At 44.1% G+C, this 19,822-nt stretch overlaps 1 protein-coding gene across 1 annotated transcript in view; it reads left to right on the top strand.

The window, feature by feature from the left end:
• The window catches only part of TACR1 (tachykinin receptor 1), a 1,985,090-nt gene that overhangs the window by 1,916,811 nt on the left and 48,457 nt on the right, over positions 1-19,822 (top strand). The window contains exon 4 of the mRNA XM_078666547.1: positions 6,838-7,034. Within this exon, the coding sequence (XP_078522673.1) occupies positions 6,838-7,034 (197 nt within the window). The remainder of the gene's footprint in view (positions 1-6,837; positions 7,035-19,822) is intronic.

Consider the following 19,822-nt stretch of genomic DNA (forward strand, 5'->3'; position numbering starts at 1 on the left):
AAATTACACTCCGTAACAAAGGAACCTGCGGGTACATTGCTTCTGCCTGATTCCATTTGTTGTGCCTCATTTCTGCCTTTGAAGAGTTGCAATAAATACACCTCACTATTCTGAATTGGGGTAATACACTCTGAACACTTATATCTCGGACGGATCCTTAGGACATCACTTAGTGATAATATTAAATCACCGCAAACTGCCTGTTAATGTATGTTTTCAATGCATTGGGAGTGCACCAGTAGACAAAATACAATTTTGCCTGGAGCACTTTTTTTGGGAGGGGAGTTTTATTTAGCACAAACTCGACCCAAAGGTAACAACACTTTACATGAGCACCAGTTGGATTACAGATCGACTCATTCATTTTGTTAAGCATGTGAAGATGAAGTGATTTGCACAGAATCAAAGGATGTTGAGCATCCCTGCTGAAAATCAACCCCGATTTCCCAGCTCCAAGGTCGACCACTCCATCCATTAGGCCATATCCTCTCACTTCCTCATTATACAGCTGCAACCTCCCAACAAGCAGTTTATAGAGATTTGTGAAGTTAGAAAAACAGTGCTGTCTGTGAACTCAGTAAGTGCTAGAAAAATACTATGGGGCAGATTTATGATGGGAATGAGCCACGTTTGCATCACGCAACTGCGGCGTAAACGTGGTGCATCCCTACGACCCATTTACAACGTGACGCATCTAGGCAGATGCGTCACGTTGTAAAGCCGTGCGCCACTTGTGGGCGTTCCGGCGCAGGGTGGGCGTTCCGGGGCAGGTGCGCCTCGCAAAAGTGGCTGAGTGAAATCTATAAGATTTCACTCAGTCACTTTCAGGCCAATGCTGCGTCAAAACCCTGCGCCTGCTTGAAGCAGGCGTAGGTCTTGACGCAGCATTGTAAAGATGGGGCACCCCCGAGCCTTGCTGGAGCTGTGTCGCGCTTGCGACGCAACTCCAGCAATGCGGCACCTTTACGGCACAGATGCGGCACGCATCTGTGCCATTTTTGCCCCATGGTGCGCCGCATTGTAAATGCGGCGCACCATGGGTGGCGGAGCAGCGGCGCAAAATAACTGGCGCATCCCTGGGGATGCACCAGTTATCATAAATCTGCCCCTTTGCATATCCCCACATGCAAATTATTTTTACACACCTCTAAATTGCCACCAGTCTTATAGGTGGTCGGAGGCAGGGGACCATGGTAGACCGAAGTAAAATGTTCCACCAGCATAGCTTAATTTTCTTGACCTATTTGGTGAGCCCCAACTAAATCAGCAGGCAAAGGGGCATAACTATAGATGTCCCTCTTATCGAAATATCTGTTGTCCTGTTTTGTCTTACTTTTAACTTATCTCTTATTGTCTTGAATCTCCCATTGTGTCCCATATGGAACCCTAGATATTGTCCACAAATAAACTGAAATCTTTTTCGCACAATTTGTTATTTCCAACAAACATATCTCCTCAGCCGGTTAAAATGTATTCTGTAGTGGTCGAGCTCATCCCATTGTTTTTGACTGTTTTGGAAGAATTACTGTGCTGTGCATTTTCGGTTGTAAGAATATTAAGTCATAAATTGTTAGTTATAACTAGGGGTGGGTGGAAGTCACGGAGCTTCACTCCGTGGAACTCTGTGGAATTCCGCAGAGCTACATAAACAGTCTGTGAGATTCCGTGGAGTTCTGCGAACGGGTGGAAATTGGCACGTCACGCTGCTCACACTGATTTTTAACATCAGGAGCTTGTTCCATTCCGAAAAATCTGGGTGAATGGCACCACACGGCACGCTAGAGGGCGCTGATTCTTTGCTGCTGCTCGAGAACATTTTATACTCGAGCTGCAGCTTTTCTCACCATGAATGGTCACGACTGCCGGGTGCTCTCCTTGTGCCCGAAAATCGTGCTAGGGGATGGCAGTTTTCACTCGCACGTGGCAATTTACGGTTGGCGAGCCACCTGTGAGCAAAAAACCCTGCCAAGCGGCAGTTGGTGAAATTTGGCCAGAACTCCACTTTACATGTGTAACGTGGACTGGCCAAAACTCTGTCAACCTTGCCGGAGGAGTGGAGGTTATCTCCCACCCCAGTTATAGCAGCTCTTAAAGGTTTCATTTTTTCCACAGGCCCTGCGGTTTGATCTCCCTTTGGAATTGCAGACCACTTAAGATTTGAGAGAGAGCCATGGTTCTCCATATACTGTATGGTGTTTCTCTTTAAGAAGGACATAGACACAGAGCGATATAATAACATCATTTGGAGTATCTACCTCATCCAAATTACTGTCCCTTTCCTTTAGCTGGCTCCTTATTTATCAGATATTTGAAAGCAATTTGCTGAGTTAAGGTTGTAAATGCTTTATTGCGCTCTAGGTTAAAGTCAAAGATTTCATAGTGGGGAACATTATTCTCACTTGTCATCTGTACAGAAAGATCCCTGTGTGACTGAGCTGCTCTTCTCCCTGGTATCTTACTTCACTCCCAGTAAACTCATGGACTTCCACATTTTGTTTGTGTCCCGTGCCTTTTGGAGCTGCAAATCAGTGACTGAGATTCCTCTCCTAGGGTTGTTTATTTAAACTCTTACATTCAAAGTAGGTGAACCTGTGGTAGATAGTACAAGGTCTAAATTTGGCCTTCCTTTCTTAGTTTGAGCATCAGCCATCATGGTCAAGGATTTGCCCTGTCCCCCAGATGGGTCTGAAAACTCACTTCTAGATTTATATATTTTTTTGAGTACCAGCAGGGCTAAGCATTGGTTAAAGATAACAGTGGAAAATATTGCTATTGGACTGACTGTGGGGCAGCTTACCTCTGTAACAGAGGAGACATAAGTATTTTCTTCAGATCTATAAGGAGACGCTGGAGCATCTTTGTGGATAATTGCAAGATCTTCCACACAGGAGTGGTTGGTCTGTTACTTGGAACAATAAAGATAGAGGATTTAGGCACAGTAGCAAGTGGAGACGAGAAGGCAGAATAGTGGTGCTACAAGAAGTAAGGGTAGAAAGAATAACTGAGTTAAGCATCAAACAGTGATACTGTTTAGGAAAGTGTTACGATAATGTTGATGTGAACTGTATTTTATAGTATGAAAAGCTTACGTTTAAATAAAGACATTCTAAGTGCAACATTTATAGTAGGTAATCATAATTAAATTATACAGGCCTACTGAATACATAAGTTCCTATTTAAGTTAGCTTAACTGTCGATGCCATGTTAACTTACAAATAATGCAATAACACTGAAAGCCTGTTTTTCACACTGAATAGTTGTTTGAACACAATGTTTTTCTCATAAATGAGGATTTTTTCAGAAGCCTTTTGTCAGTTAGTGAATAGGCATGTGTTGTGTTTTAGACAACTAATATTGACTTCTCACTCGTAAGAGAGGTGTCGGTCGAAAGACTGATTCTTGGGAAAAACCGCCTGGATCACAAAATATCATGGCTGTAACTTTTAAAGGTCTACTGTCTGAAAGCTTAGTGTGATCCTATGAGAAAAAGGGAGTTTGCTTACTCCCAGGTGTTTGCTGATATTCTATTGGAGGATGAAGAAGATGAAAGAAAATAATGTTGCAGCATAGACTATTTTGTTTATTTTAATGTGTTTTCCTAGAGTAGACAGCAAATTGTTTTCCAATTCTTTGACTGGAGACTCGCCTTTGAGATTCTGATGACTTTCTTCATGGGAGGCTGCCCTACTAAGGCACTGCTAAATTGTCTGCTGATGTCTGTGAACAGAAAAGCTTTCAGTTTTTTATACAAAGGCGTCATGCTTGCTCGTTGATTCTCTCATAAGAACTCTTCATCTGGTTCTTAACTGACACCTTTTTTTGTCATTCTTCCCAAACAAATTTTGATTAGGGAATTTTGTTAATGGAGCATGCTTGTTTTATTTTTACTATATTAACTGAAACCATATTTGGAGTGGATTGGCTGCTCTTGGGATAGGATGCTGCTAACACACTGTCAGATGACGCTTGGTCTTTCCTTTGGACCAGTCCCACCCCTCTAAAATATTGCTGTGCCCAAGCAATGAATCCTTACCCCAGAGTCTGCTTCATTTAATTTTTTTCTTTACATTTTATCCTGATTTTAGTAAATGGTTTTTACTTCCAGTTATTAGGAAATGAGCATTAGATGCTCGAAGATGGACTTGAAATATATGCAACTGTTGGACTCACAGTCTAATTGTATTAAATTATGGTCTTTTTTTCAACTGTGTGCGGTCAAGAAAAGGAATTTAGTGCTGTTTAAATCGTTGTGGTCTGTTTAACCTTAAAATTAATTATTCAATCAATTTTAGACCCTCTTATTATTGCATTTATTATCAGCCTGTGAGTATTCTTTATCTATTTAGTTTTGGCACTTGCACTTTACTCGATTGTATCATTGCTGGCCATGGGATACCCAAAAAGTGGGACGACTGAAACTTTTTCTTTTGTTATATGTTGGTGACCCTCCTATACTCTAATTTTTGTCGCATTATATGTTGCTGCTTGTGAGGTTTCCATTTCCTTTTATGCTTTGTTATATTGAGTCAGCTTTTTTGTGATGTAAGTTTTTGGTTACTCTGATAACTGAAATAAAGTTTAACTTGAACTTGAACTACTACATTAACTGTGATCCTAACAAACATTTTGTTCTATTTTATACTAAAATATCTTAAATTCGAAAGGTCTATGTCTAGCATAGGATAACATTGGTGATGCCTTATTACATTTTGTAAGTGTGATTTCCCAATGGGAAGAGATAACTGCTTCATGTGTGGTTTCTCTGGAATCCTAATTTAAAATCCTAATTTATGGTGAAGTCAAATTTTTAAATTACAATTATGAAAATGCCACTTTTAGAAACTTTGCCTTTGTGTGCCTTAACCATTTGGTGTCTACAGTTAGTCTCTGGTCACATGACTCTGCATAGCTGACACTTGGGCTTTGTTTGTTCCTCCTAGATAGTAACACACAATGGGAGGTTAGGTGTGACTGGATGGGACATCACTAGCAGGATGGGTGGAAGGAGCTGGGCCCAGCTTCATTTATACCTGCCTCCACACAAAGGGCTTCATACCCCCTATAGTTAGTCTGGAGACAGGGCAGGAAAGCCAGGACATCTGTGCACTTCAAAGGCATGCCTCTAGAAGCTTCTTCCCACTTCAAAGACATGACTGTGTATAAAACAAGGACCTCAGACACCACTGCGTCAGTACACTTCTGGACCTGTGGATCCTCTGCCAAGAAGAAAGACTGCTGTGCTGCTACAAGGACTGCCACTCCGCTGGACTGCTGTTCTGAAGGAACTGATGCCCTGCTGTGCTGACCTGCTTCCTGCTGTCCTCTTGCCTGGGTGAGAAGGACTCGACCTGCATCATTTGAACCCAGAATGGCTCCAAGTGATAGTTGACCGACCTCCTGATCTGAAGCTCAGGGATATAACAGGTTTCCAACAACCTTGGATCTGCACCTGGACTCCACCATCTGTGAGTCTACCCTGAAAAGTGGATTTATCCCAGTCCTCGACAATTGGAAGTGGGCTAACAGTGCTTTTCCAGTCTCTGTGGTACCAGCGGAACTGACACATCTCCTCTACTGCGCGGTGCAACCACAAGCACAACCGATGCATCGCCACTGGTACTTGGATTTGATCTATCAGAAAAGACTTGTATTGCCGCCGCAGGCGCATCGCCTTCAGAACTGCCACAGTGCGATGCACCCTCGGCACAGGCCCCGCATCCCTCATTAATGACAGCCTCGACGAGGACCCTGTACTCTGCATCGCATCCTCGCAGCTCATTGAAACTGACACATCACCCCAACTACGCGGCTGTCACCTACACAGGACTTCTCTTCCCAAGCCCCATCAACGGGATCCTCGATGTAGACTGCACCAGGACCTCACACAACAGCTTCGCCGCATCACGGAACCATTGCATCACCTCCGCTGCGCAATGCATCTTCAACGCAGATCTACGCATTACTCTGCAAAACAGGATCGAATGTACTTTTGTTCAGTGGGCCTAACTGGGTCCCTGTAGCTGGCCCACGCTCCATCGTAGTTTGCCTGAACAGGTGACTTGGTTTCGGTCCGGGACAACGAGATAACCACAGTTGGCACTGTGTGCCATTTGTTGCTATTTCCCCTAAAAACGTTGAAATTCAATATCTACGGTTCTACTGATTGGTTGTTTGTTGTTTTGGTTTTGCTTTATTTATTAAATCTTGCTCTATTTTTTACAGTTTGAAGTGTTGCACAAATATTCTACACATTGCCTTTAAGTTAAGCCTGACTGCTCTATGTCAGGCTACCAGGGATTTGAGTACAGGACAATTTGGGTTTTTCTTGTGCCTTACCCTGACTAGGATTGTGATTGCTGCTTGACCAGGGTATCCAAGTCAACCAGTAGCCCAATTTCTAACACGGACATTTTAGGAGACAAATGAGAGCTATTTCATACTCCCTTTGTAATGAAAGGAAAATCAACCTTTACAGGATCAGGAAAAGGATTGCTCTTATATTTAAAATTACTGTTTTTGTGCTAAAATGTGTAGGCAGGCACTTAAAACATTTCATTATTTTCTTTTTGCATCTCCTGTTACATCTTGTAGGTTCTTTACTTTTTGCATTTCTGCCCATGAAAGATGACTTTCTTTAAAAGCTTTAGGACAAATTTACTTTTGTTTTTGCAAAGCAGCACAGCCATGAAAGATCAGGGCAGAACCATATCTACTAAGACATGGCACTGCTTTTGCCATCCCCTCCATGAATTTGGCCCAAGACCTGAAATTTGGCTGATTGAGTATAAAGCTATTGTATGACTTTGATTTGATTCGTCTTTTTCTTTCTTTTTGCAGGTTGTGAAGATGATGATTGTTGTCGTCTGTACATTCGCAGTTTGCTGGCTGCCCTACCATATCTTTTTTATGCTACAGCATTTTGACGTGGAGTTATTCCAAATGAAAGCCATCCAGCAGATATACTTGGCAATTATGTGGCTGGCCATGAGTTCTACAATGTACAATCCAATAATCTATTGCTGCCTTAATGAACGGTGAGTGTAAACAGGAATACCAAACATGACAGACGGTATTTATATATGTATATATTTTGTTCATTTTTGAGTTCCTAGTTATCAGAAAATCTTTGAGGCACAGTTATGAATAATGTTGCGCCATACTGTCTAAGGAAAACCCCTCGTGGTAGCTGTGCGCATTAACAAGTCTGACAAATAAATAAATAAGGAATAATACCTTTTAATTGGATGAAAGGCGAGTAATATACTGATGTTATTGATAAACAAGCTTTTTGTTTCAGAGGACAATTCATCAAATGCAAGAAGACTGAGGCATAGTCTACTGATTTCTACAGGGTAGGGGGCCCTTCAGTCGAAAGCCCATGAAAATCTTTGAGATAAGGGAGCTTCCGCATTCCTGCATCACATTCTGCAGAGAAGCTCTCTATCATTTTATGCTACACCACTGAGGTTACTATGTTGGTCTAATGAAATGCAATTTTGCCTCTACAAGGTCTGGTTTGCACAGCACTCTGGGTGGTCTAGATGGAAAGACTAATGAACGCCCAGCATATAGGGAGGTTTGCGTTCCGCCAGAAGATGACAACTCTTCTTGTTCATCCTTACCCAGCAACAAGGAACCACATTGTTTATTGACAGACCAGGGCTCATTTAACAGCCATGACCTCAGTCTCTGTACTCAGCATTGAGTCATTTACTATATGCAGATGATGTGGTTCTGTGCAGTCACACTAAAGTAGGCCTGCAGAGGCTGATAAACAAACTGTAACTACACACCATGCAAATTGACCTAGTTATTAATCGAAGCAAAACAAAGTGATGATGATCGGCAAGGCACTTAAGAAGAACACAACCTAGCACCTGGTAAACATACTCTGGATGCAGTAAAAGAGTATAAATACTCAGGAGTATTGGTAGATGATAAGGAAACGCTCAAACAACAGCTGTGGGCTATCACAAACGAGCTGTGCCTTAATTGGGGCATTCAATGCCTTGAACAAGAGGCTGTAAGGTCCAACACTTGACCTTCTTTTGAGGGTAATGTGGCATAGGTTCTGCCAACTTTAACTTAGGACAGAGAGGTCAATCATGGCCGTGACTCAGCACTACTGGACACACTTTGCATGTGTTTAACCTAGCACAGAGCTATTTCCCTAGCCAGGTATGCTTGGGGTCCAGTCTTATGAGGCAATCGATTGGCAGGCAGGGTGCAACAGTGAAGTGCTATTTTAAATTGAAACATGAAGATATGGGTAGCACTAACAGAAGCAGCTTAAAAGAGTATTTAGACCAATCTCTAGCAAACCTGCAACTTGGAAACCTATGGGTGCTGCTAATTACATACGCTCTTTTAAAAAATTCAACCAATTTTGCGATAGCTAAACTCTCCTCATTAAAGGATAAAAACGAGCTTGCAAAAAGAGCACAGTTATTAACAGTTATTCTCAATTAAAGTTGGTAAAGTATTTGGCTTGCACATACCCACTTTACCTGAAACTAGAGCTGGCGCAGTTACGCCTGGGCCATCTGCCATGTAGTGTCCTGCTCGACACGTTCTAGTGTTCTGCCTGTGTGTGCACCCCACATCATACACCCACCCATCACAGGCATCACCAGTCAGGTGTCCCTGCAAATAAATGTGTCCGGACGCACGTGCCCATGGCCAGTTACAGTACCCTCCTACTACTGTTTATGTGCAAGTATGTGGACCTAGTGCCCACTACTTTACATTGGCAGAGAGGGGGTTCTGGCCACATGCTGTGCCGCCTGCGAAGGAAACCCTGTGGTTAAGGGGGGGATGAGATTTCCGCTGCAGTGTGCAAGCGTGAAGTGAGCACAACAACCGAGAACAGGGTGACCCAGCATTGCCCAGCAGGAGGAGAGGACAGTGTCTACCACCATGCTGGATGTCGAGGTTGAGCATGTCGCAGCCCACCAAGGTACAGCAAGGGACACGCACACAACCCCCACCTGAGGAAGTGCCCGTAACATACCTCAACGTGGCACCGTCTGCCCTGGCATGAGGTGGAGAAAGGAGCAGCGCTCTCCCAAGAAAGTGAGGACCATCTGCTTACCTTGGGCAAGGCATAGAGGTCACTATGGTGTTTCAGCGAATGGAGACCCTGCAGAGATATTGGGGAGTACCCGACAACCGCACCGCTGAGGCATGGAGCATGAGGCAGTGCCTTGTCACCCCTAAGGGAATGGTGAAGAAGCTAGGGGCCCTGCTGCCCACCCGGCCAGAAGAACACCACGAGTTTATACAATAGAAAATAGTATAAAAGGAAAAAATACAGTACAATTTATAAGTAGAGCACATTTAATTACACTCTCCAAATTTATATTATTTTAGGAAATATATCAAAACATTTTCATAACACACATGAGCAGAAGCACCTAATCAATAAAATACATACAAAAATGACGTATAAAGACAGAAACAAAAAAATATATATACAACAACACAATAACCCTACAAAAATAGTTCTCACTAGTGTCCCCCTACAGTTCAGGGTAAACCACTTGGAGGTAGTCAGGGTGATACACCTAGGACGAATAAGGTAATAGACCTAATTCTAGTGTGGCACCCTATACTTATACAGATTATTCTAATTACAACAACTCCTCCTTAAAGTGTCAACGTGACCACGTTTCAGCCTTTTCTTCTTAGGTCTCCTCAGGACAGGGGTTATACATTAATGTAACAAATCGTCAAAGGACCGGGGTATGAGGTTTAGAACACCATATAGGTTTCTCATTCTTCAGGATACAATAACCTCCCACTTGGTTTAGTAGAGCGTCCTCCACCATGGGCTCATGGAGAGTATCACCATCCGCATTAAAATTGTCTTGTGGAATCAATCAACTTTTACTGTGAATGCTGGAAATCCAAGATTCCTCAGTCCACCTCTATTCTCTTCTGTACACCGCAGCCGTAAGAAATGCTTCCGTGTACACCAAGAGACACATCGGAAAGAGGCAGGCCCCCAAAAGATAGAAACACAGGCTGTGCCGCATCCGAACCTCCTCCCCTGTCCACAAACAAGACAAGCCACAGCTGAGGCCAACCTGCGGAACATAAAGCGGAAGAATGGCTGCAACTCACTCTCCACAGCTGGTTCCCTCATAGAATGCAGAATGTAGCATGGCACAAGGAGCGCGGCAACAGTGAACACTTGCCCCACATGCCACCCTGCCTGCCACCCTCAGTTTGTGAAGGAGGGGGATCTCTTCAACAGTTTTTACGTGCCCCTAATTGCACTCATCTTCAGTACAGTGTGAGGCCTGTAATGTCAAGAAAGTTGCTACAGCCCACCCGCATTGAAGCCTGCACCACCTGGCAGTCGTTAGTTTAGACCGCATTTACAAGTCTACAGTTCTAAGTGGCCCCGATGTGGCTTACAGGATCGTAAAAGTGAAATCACCCAGCGCACTGGAATACCTGCAGTCACAGCCAGATTCACCCCTGCAAGCTGCATGCAAGCATCAAGGCGAGGGCAACATTAAGGCTGCACTTGCTGGAGAAGAACGGTGAGTATACCGCCACTTAACTGTGGCCTTGTACACTGCACCCAGCTGAGTGAGAGCCATGGGATTGAAGCTGCCCCAATCAGGCTGACAAACTGCCGGGGAAGAGAAATGAGCCACAACAGCAGTACACGCACCACACCTTATGGGCCTGGATGACAGAGACGAAATAGCTTGGTGCTGCCAGTAGTCACCTCAGGAAGAAGATACCCACCTCATGAAGAGCAATCCTGATGACTCGAGCAGGCTCCCAACACATATAAGCTGCCAAAGTGGATGGGAAGCAGCACAGCACCTGTAACTGGAATGGAGTTGCCACTGCATACACCACTGAAGGAGCCCTGCCACAGAAGTGACAATTATATAAAAAGGGGAGGGTACGTTCCCACATCCACTGAACAGATCACTGCGCAGCCCAACCACAAGGAGAGGAAAGAGTGGAAGGCACTGAGCACTACTCCAGACATCCCAGTAACAGACTGGTCAAGAGAGTGCCACATGCCCTCATGGACTTCCTGTCACGTTGATAGGGAGAGACTGCAAAACCCCCAGCAAAGAGCCCCAAGAAGCCCAAAGCTGCACCAGCCCAGACAAATGCCAAACAGACAAAAGCAGCAAACGCAAGAAGACAGTAAGGCCCACAGGATATACTTGAAGACCGTGCACATAGTGTGCAACCCCCTGTGTTTGCCTTATGCCAACTCAAGCGAGAAGTGTGCACCACACACCCCTGGTGGTGAATGGCCACCACCGCAAGGAAGAAGAGCAAGCATTCCAAGTGACATAATAGGGCAACCAAGAAGAGGACGGGGCACATGAGGTCAGAGGTGCACAGAAGGCCACACCAGCAAACCTGACAGCACGGGCAGGTGCCCAGAAGATAGAGACCTCTCCATCACAGCAGCGAAGCCCTGCAGGGGGGCAGAAGACCGCATAGAGTGTTCCCACTCATACTGCCTGAAGATGCAGTGCTCCTTTCGAAACTCTCTGATCTCCCCATTTGTAAAGAGGGTGCCTGTCACTGCACCTTGGACATCATCACTTCACCTTGTTACTCAATTTGAGATAGCACCAGGGAGGGCTGCAAACCGGTCTGTGTACTTTCAAGAGTGAGTTCCAAGCCACCAGGGATATCCCCTGTGCTGTTCCTAAGTTCTTTCCACTGAGCCACACGCTTGAGATAATCACTTTCAATTAGTAGACCTGAGGACAGAAAAAGTGTCCCCTTCTTTCCTGAGTTGGCTTTCCTTACCACTACCCCACTGTTCTATTACTGGTTACATTTTGATGACAATTCCTTTTCCATTCTACCTTTTCTGTTGGTTGTTGTAGGGTTAAATGGCTGTGGCATTGTAACCCTTTGCCATGCTGATCCTTGTGACACTATTTCTAACTTAACCCGTATTACTCTTTTGCAGTGTAGGAATATATCTTACAAGGGTGACTGTGCGTCTTTAATACTTTCAAAACGAAAGTGAATACAGTTTGTATCTGTTTTTATTAAACATATTGGGCCTGATTAAGAAATGTAAACTTACATGTTTTGTGTAAGTTTACTCTTTTTTGGTGTTCAAACTATAGGAAATGTATGACTGCGGAGGTTCCACATTTGGGGCGGAGAACTCCGCACATTAGAAGATAGACCTATCCAATATTTTTTTTTGCATGGAGTTCTCTCTCCGGACTGTGGAATTATCACTGTTGTAAATATACTATTTAATCATAGTTTGTGAGGACGAAAAAAGAGTAAACTGACACTAAAGTGTAAGTTTACCTTTGCGAGTCAGGCCAAAAATTCTTACTGGGCAATGCAATTACTGAGTGTATTCAAAGAGTATGACTTGACTTTAAGACATCATTATTCCTTGAAACCCAAAGTCTTAAAATGAGGTCACTTTCTGCCATGGGACACGAGTTGTCTTTATAATGACCCAGAGACATCAGGCACTACATTTTACAAGGCGTGCCCAGTAGTACATGTTGTTCCTAGGCTTTAGAGAATTGGCCCTACAGCATGCTAAGAATTGATTCTTTCCCTTACCCTCTCTCCTCTTCAGTCTTCACCGCTTTTTCCATGAATCTGTGACCACCTTCTGACGTTAATGTGTAATCTCCTTAGTATGTTTCAATGTATTTAATCGGGTTCTGAACCTCATAACATATGCCTTCTTCTGTGGACTAAGGACTATTGAACAGGCCTTAGCTGCATGTGCTCTGCTAAAATGCTGTGCATTTGTTTAATGTTTACATCTTCTGGTACTGTGCACCTGCCCATGGTGTGAGTCAATTAATCAGGCTCACACTGATAGATAATGGAATACTATTATCTATCACACTCTAAGAGAACAGTACCGATTGTGTCGTGTTGGGGGCCGTTCCTTTAGAGTTCTGGGGGCCAAACTCTGGAACTCCCTGCCACTGAACATCCGTTCCATTAACAATTTGTCCGCCTTCAGGAAGGCAATTAAAACCCACTTGTTCCCACTGTGTTAGGCCCTCTGTTTTTACCTCCCCACCCCTCTTAGCAGGTTTTCAAGGTTCTTTAGCGCCGGGACGCCTCATTGCTGGGGCAGCTGTTCGCGCTCAATCAAACTCATAACATAACATAACATAGGTTTTAGCAATATAGGGTCTTATTTATAAGGCCCTGCAACACTTTTACGCCTTTAGTGCGTCACTTTTTGTGACACAGCGGTGGCATAAAAAATGCACCACATTGTGCCCTATTTATAAAGTGACGCATCTAGGTAGATGCAGCACTTTGTATACACCTGAGCCACATTATACCTGCGCCAGATATAATGTATGCAGGGTGGGCGTTCCCCTGCATCAAGTCTCGTAGAAGTGGCGCATTGAAATCTATAAGATTTCAGTGTGTCAGGCGTCAGAACCTTACGCTGGCCTCATGGCAGATCTAAAGGTGAAAAAGTTAGGACAAGTCCCAAAACAAACACTCATGTGTGATGGGCCCAGTTGTGTATATGCCGTATGTGGTAAATAAATAAATAATACCTCTATTTTTGACTGGATTTAACAATAACAGATAGCTCAATAAATAAGAGTCAAGATTCGAGGTAGTAGGAGTTTGCAGGTTTAATACAGCATAAGGACAGGAACAGGACAACCTGCATGGGCAAGATCTGGGATGGCTAGCCAACAGGGGGGCCCCGACAGCTGTCGGGCAGGAGCTGGAATGAGCGCGCTGGCTTTTAATAACAATACACAAGTATATATACTAAAACAATTGCATTACAGTACATACAGTAGGTGTGACAGTGGGTGGAGTTAGCAACAGTCGCGAAAGATAAGGATGAAAGTGGGTGTAACAGGAGGCGTATACATAGACATGTGATGTAAACGTAACAGAATATGTCATAAATGGGGCGGAAACATGGAGGGGGCTACCTAAGGAGCCGGGACCTCTAACCTAGTGGTGCGCGCAAGCTGGCAATGACGTGTAACTAGGGAGAAGCTGGGGGCTATGACTTCTGAGCTAGAAGGAGAGACGAAAGTCTGGAGAGTCAGAGCGACATGTACCTAAACACTATCTAGTATCTGATGTTTAGAGAACATGTTGATAGAATCCAAAAGTTATCAGGGCAAAGGCTAACAGACACTAAGACTGGTGCATGAATTATTCTACATGTAGTGCGTGTTGAGGAATATTAAATGACCATAAATACAGTATTTCTCTTACATGGAGACGTAAAGGCTAGACTGTGACGGAAACTATTGATGCGATTCAGTAACTCAGGAATGCAGGGAAGGAGGGCTGGACTGATAACTAGAATCATAACATACTCTTGGCAGACTGGCAGGCAGAGCCAGGCCGAGCCGGGCACTGTGAGGCAGGAAGTAAGTGAAGGGTCAGGGATACAGGTGGGGGCTGTATCGCTCCTCAGCGAGGGTTCAGAAGACAGGAGCTGAATCTGAGTCCGGGCTCTTTTGAGGCCTAGAAACGGAGACTTTACAATGAAATAACGTGCACACTGAGAAACGTGGCAACGTAGCTTTACATAGGCCTGATACTCGTAGCTTTCACGAGAACTGGAAACTGGCATACTAGAGTTGGACACAACTGTAATTGCGTCTTTAATCGATCATGGGGAATACATATGCATATTAATCATGCACACATAACATAAGATGGGGAACACGTAGGGACACAGAACATGGCAAAATTTACTTTTCCACATTCCCTCCTTGTCACTACGTTTCCATCAGGAAACATCAATATTCATGATACCATCTATCATTTCATACAGTATCATTTGCTCGTCTCGAATTGTCTTGGAACGGGATTTAGGACGGGACTTAGGATTAGGAATACAAGAGGTAGCACAAATGCCGCAAATCGCAGGGCCACATTGTATACAGAGGCAGCAACTGAATATGATCGCTACTGCAATACCTAGAAATGACAATACTTTCCATCCCCAGGCAGAAATTATACTCCAGAACCAACCGGACCATGTCCAGGTGCCTGGATTCTGGTGTAACTGATGGGCAATTTTATGAAGTCTGGTTATAGCTGAATAAACAGACGGCGCGTTATTTGGAATGAAAATGCAGCAACTAGATCCGATGACTCTACATGCTCCTCCTCTATCGGCCAGTATGACGTCAAGAACGAGACGATTTTGGAGCACGACAAATCTCATAGCAGATTGCTCTTCGGTTAAGTTACCTAGGGCAGAGGCAGTCTCATTCACTACTGCCTCAAGGGTTCTGGTTAATCTACGGATTAACTTACTATTCTGGATAGGTCCTATAAAGAAAAAGAATCCTCTATTGAAATCTGTATACTGTTCTAGAGCAGTTTCAGTTTGGTCGACAATCGGGGACTCGATCTCCCTTCTATGTCTAATGTGTACTAGATGTGTGTTTCTGTGATAATCGGACGGGGCTAGGAAAACTGGTGGCAGTAGGAAGGCAATGTAACAGGTTCCCTCCCAATCGAGGGGCAGACGAACATATGCGGTCTGACCACAAACAAAATAAGAATGACGTGAAGCTTTGAAAATCGATTTCCCACTGTCACTATACTCGACAATAGTAGTACAATCACTATGTCCTACATGTACGGAACCATTATTTCTGACACATAATTCGCCTTTGACTGGTAATACTGAAATAGCAGGTAAGTCTGGAATAGGATCAGACTGAACATTCAGGACCATGAAATTCGAAGAATAATTACCTAAATTATAAACTTCATTTTCTAGATCTAACCCTGTTCTGTGGGGAAGACCTTGCTTGTCTGGAAAACATGTACTGTTTAGAAAGGACATATCAGTTGAGGATGACGTTAACGTGGACCATGCTCCACATGAACCATTATGTGAAAATGGATAAGGAAACAGTGGCAGAACTCCCTTCGGTGTCTGGAAAGGGGGGAGTCGACCACACACCCAACAATTAGTGGCATTGCTGGTCTGGTGTGAATAATGTAGCATGCGGATAAATGAATTGTTGCGCATAGCAAGACGATAAGATAGTTCATGAGGAGGCAGATCACTAAACGTGTGCTCTACTGTAGCATTAGAAGACTTATTTACATGAGAAATTGGAAAACATAAATGAAATGCATAACTCGTGCAGGTAACCATTAAGCTGAAAAATAATATGAAACTTAGAAAAACGATACATCGGATTGAGTTTTGACTAACTCTCTCACTATGGGGGTCTATTTCATACATGTCAGATACCTGTCTAACCGTTTCACCTAGGGGAGGACTTAGACAATTAAACTGGCTGACTTATTTTACTAGACCGGAGCTTACTTTTATACTCCTGCTGTGGAGTTTTCTCTAACAGGGGAGGCTTGGTATCAATGTCATTTGCGGGACAGTCCTTAAGAATAGTATCTTGGCAGTCTTTAAAATCTTGACAATCCTTGGAAATGTTCTTGGAAACAGCTTTTAGTCCGTGAAATTTCTTGACGTGTGACAGATGCACCCACCCCTTCCTGCCTTCCAACTTGACGGCAGTACGGGTGGTTAGAAGGACTAACTTCGGCTCCTTCCAGCGAGGCTCCAGCGGACTTGAACGATCAAAATTGCGGACGAGGACCAAGCTTCCTGGAACGATTTCATGCGGTTTCACCTCGGTATTGTCTGGAAATGCAGCGGCAACCTGTGAACGACAAGAGTGTAGGGCAGACATCAAGGAAGCTAGGTAATCTGTCAGCATATTACTGGAAACATCTGTAATACTTCGGGGTCTGGGTGTACCCCACACGTTCGGGGGACGGCCGAATACGACCTCATAAGGGGACAGACCTGATCTGGAATGTGCGACCATGCGCATATAGAACAGAGCGACTGGCAAGGCAACTAACCAGTCTACACCTTTTTCTTGACAGATTTTGGCAATGCGGATTTTCAAGGTTTGATTATGTCTCTCTACGAGACCGGCTGCTTCTGGATGGCGTACACAATGGAACTTCCACTGGTACCCTAACAACAGGGAAACGTGCTTCATTAATTCAGATGAGAAGGGCTGGCCGTTATCAGAATATACGACCCTTGGGAGTCCATAACGGGGGAAATATTCACGAACCAACTGCTTGGCAGTGGTCGCGGCTGTGTAATCTGGGACTGGATATGCTTCTGTCCACCTGGACAAGGCACATACAACTACAAGGACATACTTGAAACCTCGACATCGCTCCATCTGAATATAATCCATCTGGAGGACTTCAAAAGGGTGGTCAGGGGGTTGGAATCCACCTTGTTCCACCGGGACACTTTTACCTGGATTGAATTGACAACATATCATACAAGTACGGACTTTCTGCTTGGCTGCAGCTCGTAAATGTTTGTTAAACCAAATGTTCTGGATACTGTCTAACATGGCTTTTTCTCCTAAATGTGCAGGACTATGTGCGGTATTGATAATGACTTGAACCATTGAGTCGGGGAGAAACCATGTGGCTCTACCCTTCGTCAACCATCCCTGATCTGTCTGGACCCCTCCTTGTTCGGACCATTTCTTGATTTCCTCGGGAGTAGCATGTAACTGGATATCTAGGACATCCTGAGTAGGGTCCTTAACTGTCATACAAGTAGTCTGTTCTAGAGTGGATGTCGGTGTCTTGTTAACTGGTATGTCTGGTGTCTGTGCTGTAAGCTTGGCTGTTCGATCTGCTAGATCATTTCCTTGGGAAATAATGTCAGTAACTTTCGTATGTGCTTTGCATTTCATGATAGCGATAGCTGTTGGTAAATGTATTGCATCTAACAGAGCTTGAATAAGGAGACCATGCTGAATCTTGGTTCCATGAGAAGTCATGAAACCTCTCTCCTGCCAGAGCACTCCGAAGTCGTGTACGACTCCGAATGCGTAGCGTGAATCTGTGTAAATATTAACTTTCAGGTTCTTGGCACGTATGCAGGCTTGTGTCAGAGCGACTAGCTCTGCTGCTTGAGCGGACAGGGTGTCAATACGGTGTGTTTCAACAACTTCAGTGTCAGTAGTCACTGCATACGCGGCTACTAATTCTCCTGTACTTGTTCTCATACATGAACCATCCACATAAAGTGTCAGGTCAGGATCTGGTAATGGAATATCTGTCAGGTCTTGTCTTGGCTTGGTCATGGTATTAACTACTTCCACACAGTCATGTGTGGCAGGATTTGAAGTAACTGACGGTAACAGTGTAGCAGGATTTAGAACGTTGCAGCGTCTGATTTCTATGTGTGGCTGGAACAGTGTCAGTTCATAACCTGTTAAACGTGCAATTGTCAAGTGCTGAGTCTGTGTTCGGTTTAAAAGAACTTCCACGGAGTGTGGAACTTGTACTGTCAGGGAATGTCCTAATACTATGGAATCACTTTGTCTGATAGCTAGTGCTGTGGCTGCAACTGACTTGAGGCACGCAGGCAGAGCCTGGGCTACTGGATCTAGTGTGCTCGAAAAATAAGCACAGGGCTTGTATTGTCCTGCTTGATCTTGTGTAAGAACAGATAATGCTGTACCATTACGTTCTGTGACAAAAAGTGTAAAAGACTTACTGTAGTTCGGTGTAGCTAGAACAGGAGCTTGGCATAAAGCTTTCTTTAGCTCATTAAAACTAAGTGTATGTTCAGATGTCCAAGGGAGGATAGTCGATACGGCTGCCTCCTGTGTCGTTAACTGTATCAGTGGTTTGGCTAGAAATGCATACTGAGGAATCCATTGTCTGCAATAAGAAGTAAGGCCGATAAAAGCACGTACCTCCTTCTGGGTCTTGGGCTGTGGAAGACTCGCTATTAACTGGATACGGTCAGGTGTCAACTGCCTACCCCACTTGGACAGTAAGTGGCCTAAGTAGATCACTTGCTGGACACAGAATTGAAGCTTTGAAGGAGACACCTTGTGCCCCATCTCGGCTAGAAAATACAGGACTGTAAGTGATGCTCGCTCGCAAGCACGTTCAGAACGGGCTGTGATCAGTAGATCATCGACATACTGGAGCAGGGCAGTGTCAGTTGGCATGTGAATGTTGTCTAGTTGTCTCTTAAGTGCTTGACTGTAAATGCTAGGACTTTCTGTGAAACCTTGAGGAGCTCGTGTGAATTTATAGCTCCTTCCATTTAAACAAAAACCGAAAAGGTACTGGCTTTCTGGATGAATGGGGACACTGAAAAATGCGTTCTTGAGGTCTATTACTGTAAAAAATGTAGCCTCTGAATCAATGGCTGTCAATAGGGATGAGATATCTGGGACAACTGGATACTGGGGAATGATACATTTATTGAGTTCTCGAAGATCAATCACTAATCGATATACTGGGGGTGCATTTGGATCAGTACGTTTCATGACTGGAATGATAGGAGAATTACATACATTGGAGTCAGTTTCTACAACTACTCCTTGAGCAATGAGCTCGTCAATAATTTTGGATAAGGCTGCTACAGCCTCAGGTGGCAATCTGTACTGTCTGATTCGTGGCAAGACTATACCTTGCTTGAGAGTCACACGATGGGGTGTGATTTGCATGAAGCCAACATCAGTTGGACCTTGCGCCCATAGATGCTGCGGAACGTTAGACAATCTCGGATCAAAATCTCGTAAAACATAGTGACCCTTGAAGTCACGTAAAAACAAACGTATTCCCTCTGGGGAACAGCAAATAACTGCACCTAATTCTTTCAGTGTCTTAATACCTAACAAATTTTCTGGACATGACTTTGTAAGTAGTAGATCAGTAGTTTGGGACAATGGACCTACTTCTAGAGTAACTGGTTTGGAAATCTCGTTAACAATTGGCTTTCCTGAAAATCCAAGGGAAACAT

Source organism: Lissotriton helveticus, chromosome 11, assembly GCF_964261635.1.
Source record: "Lissotriton helveticus chromosome 11, aLisHel1.1, whole genome shotgun sequence".
Lineage (NCBI taxonomy): Eukaryota > Metazoa > Chordata > Amphibia > Caudata > Salamandridae > Lissotriton > Lissotriton helveticus.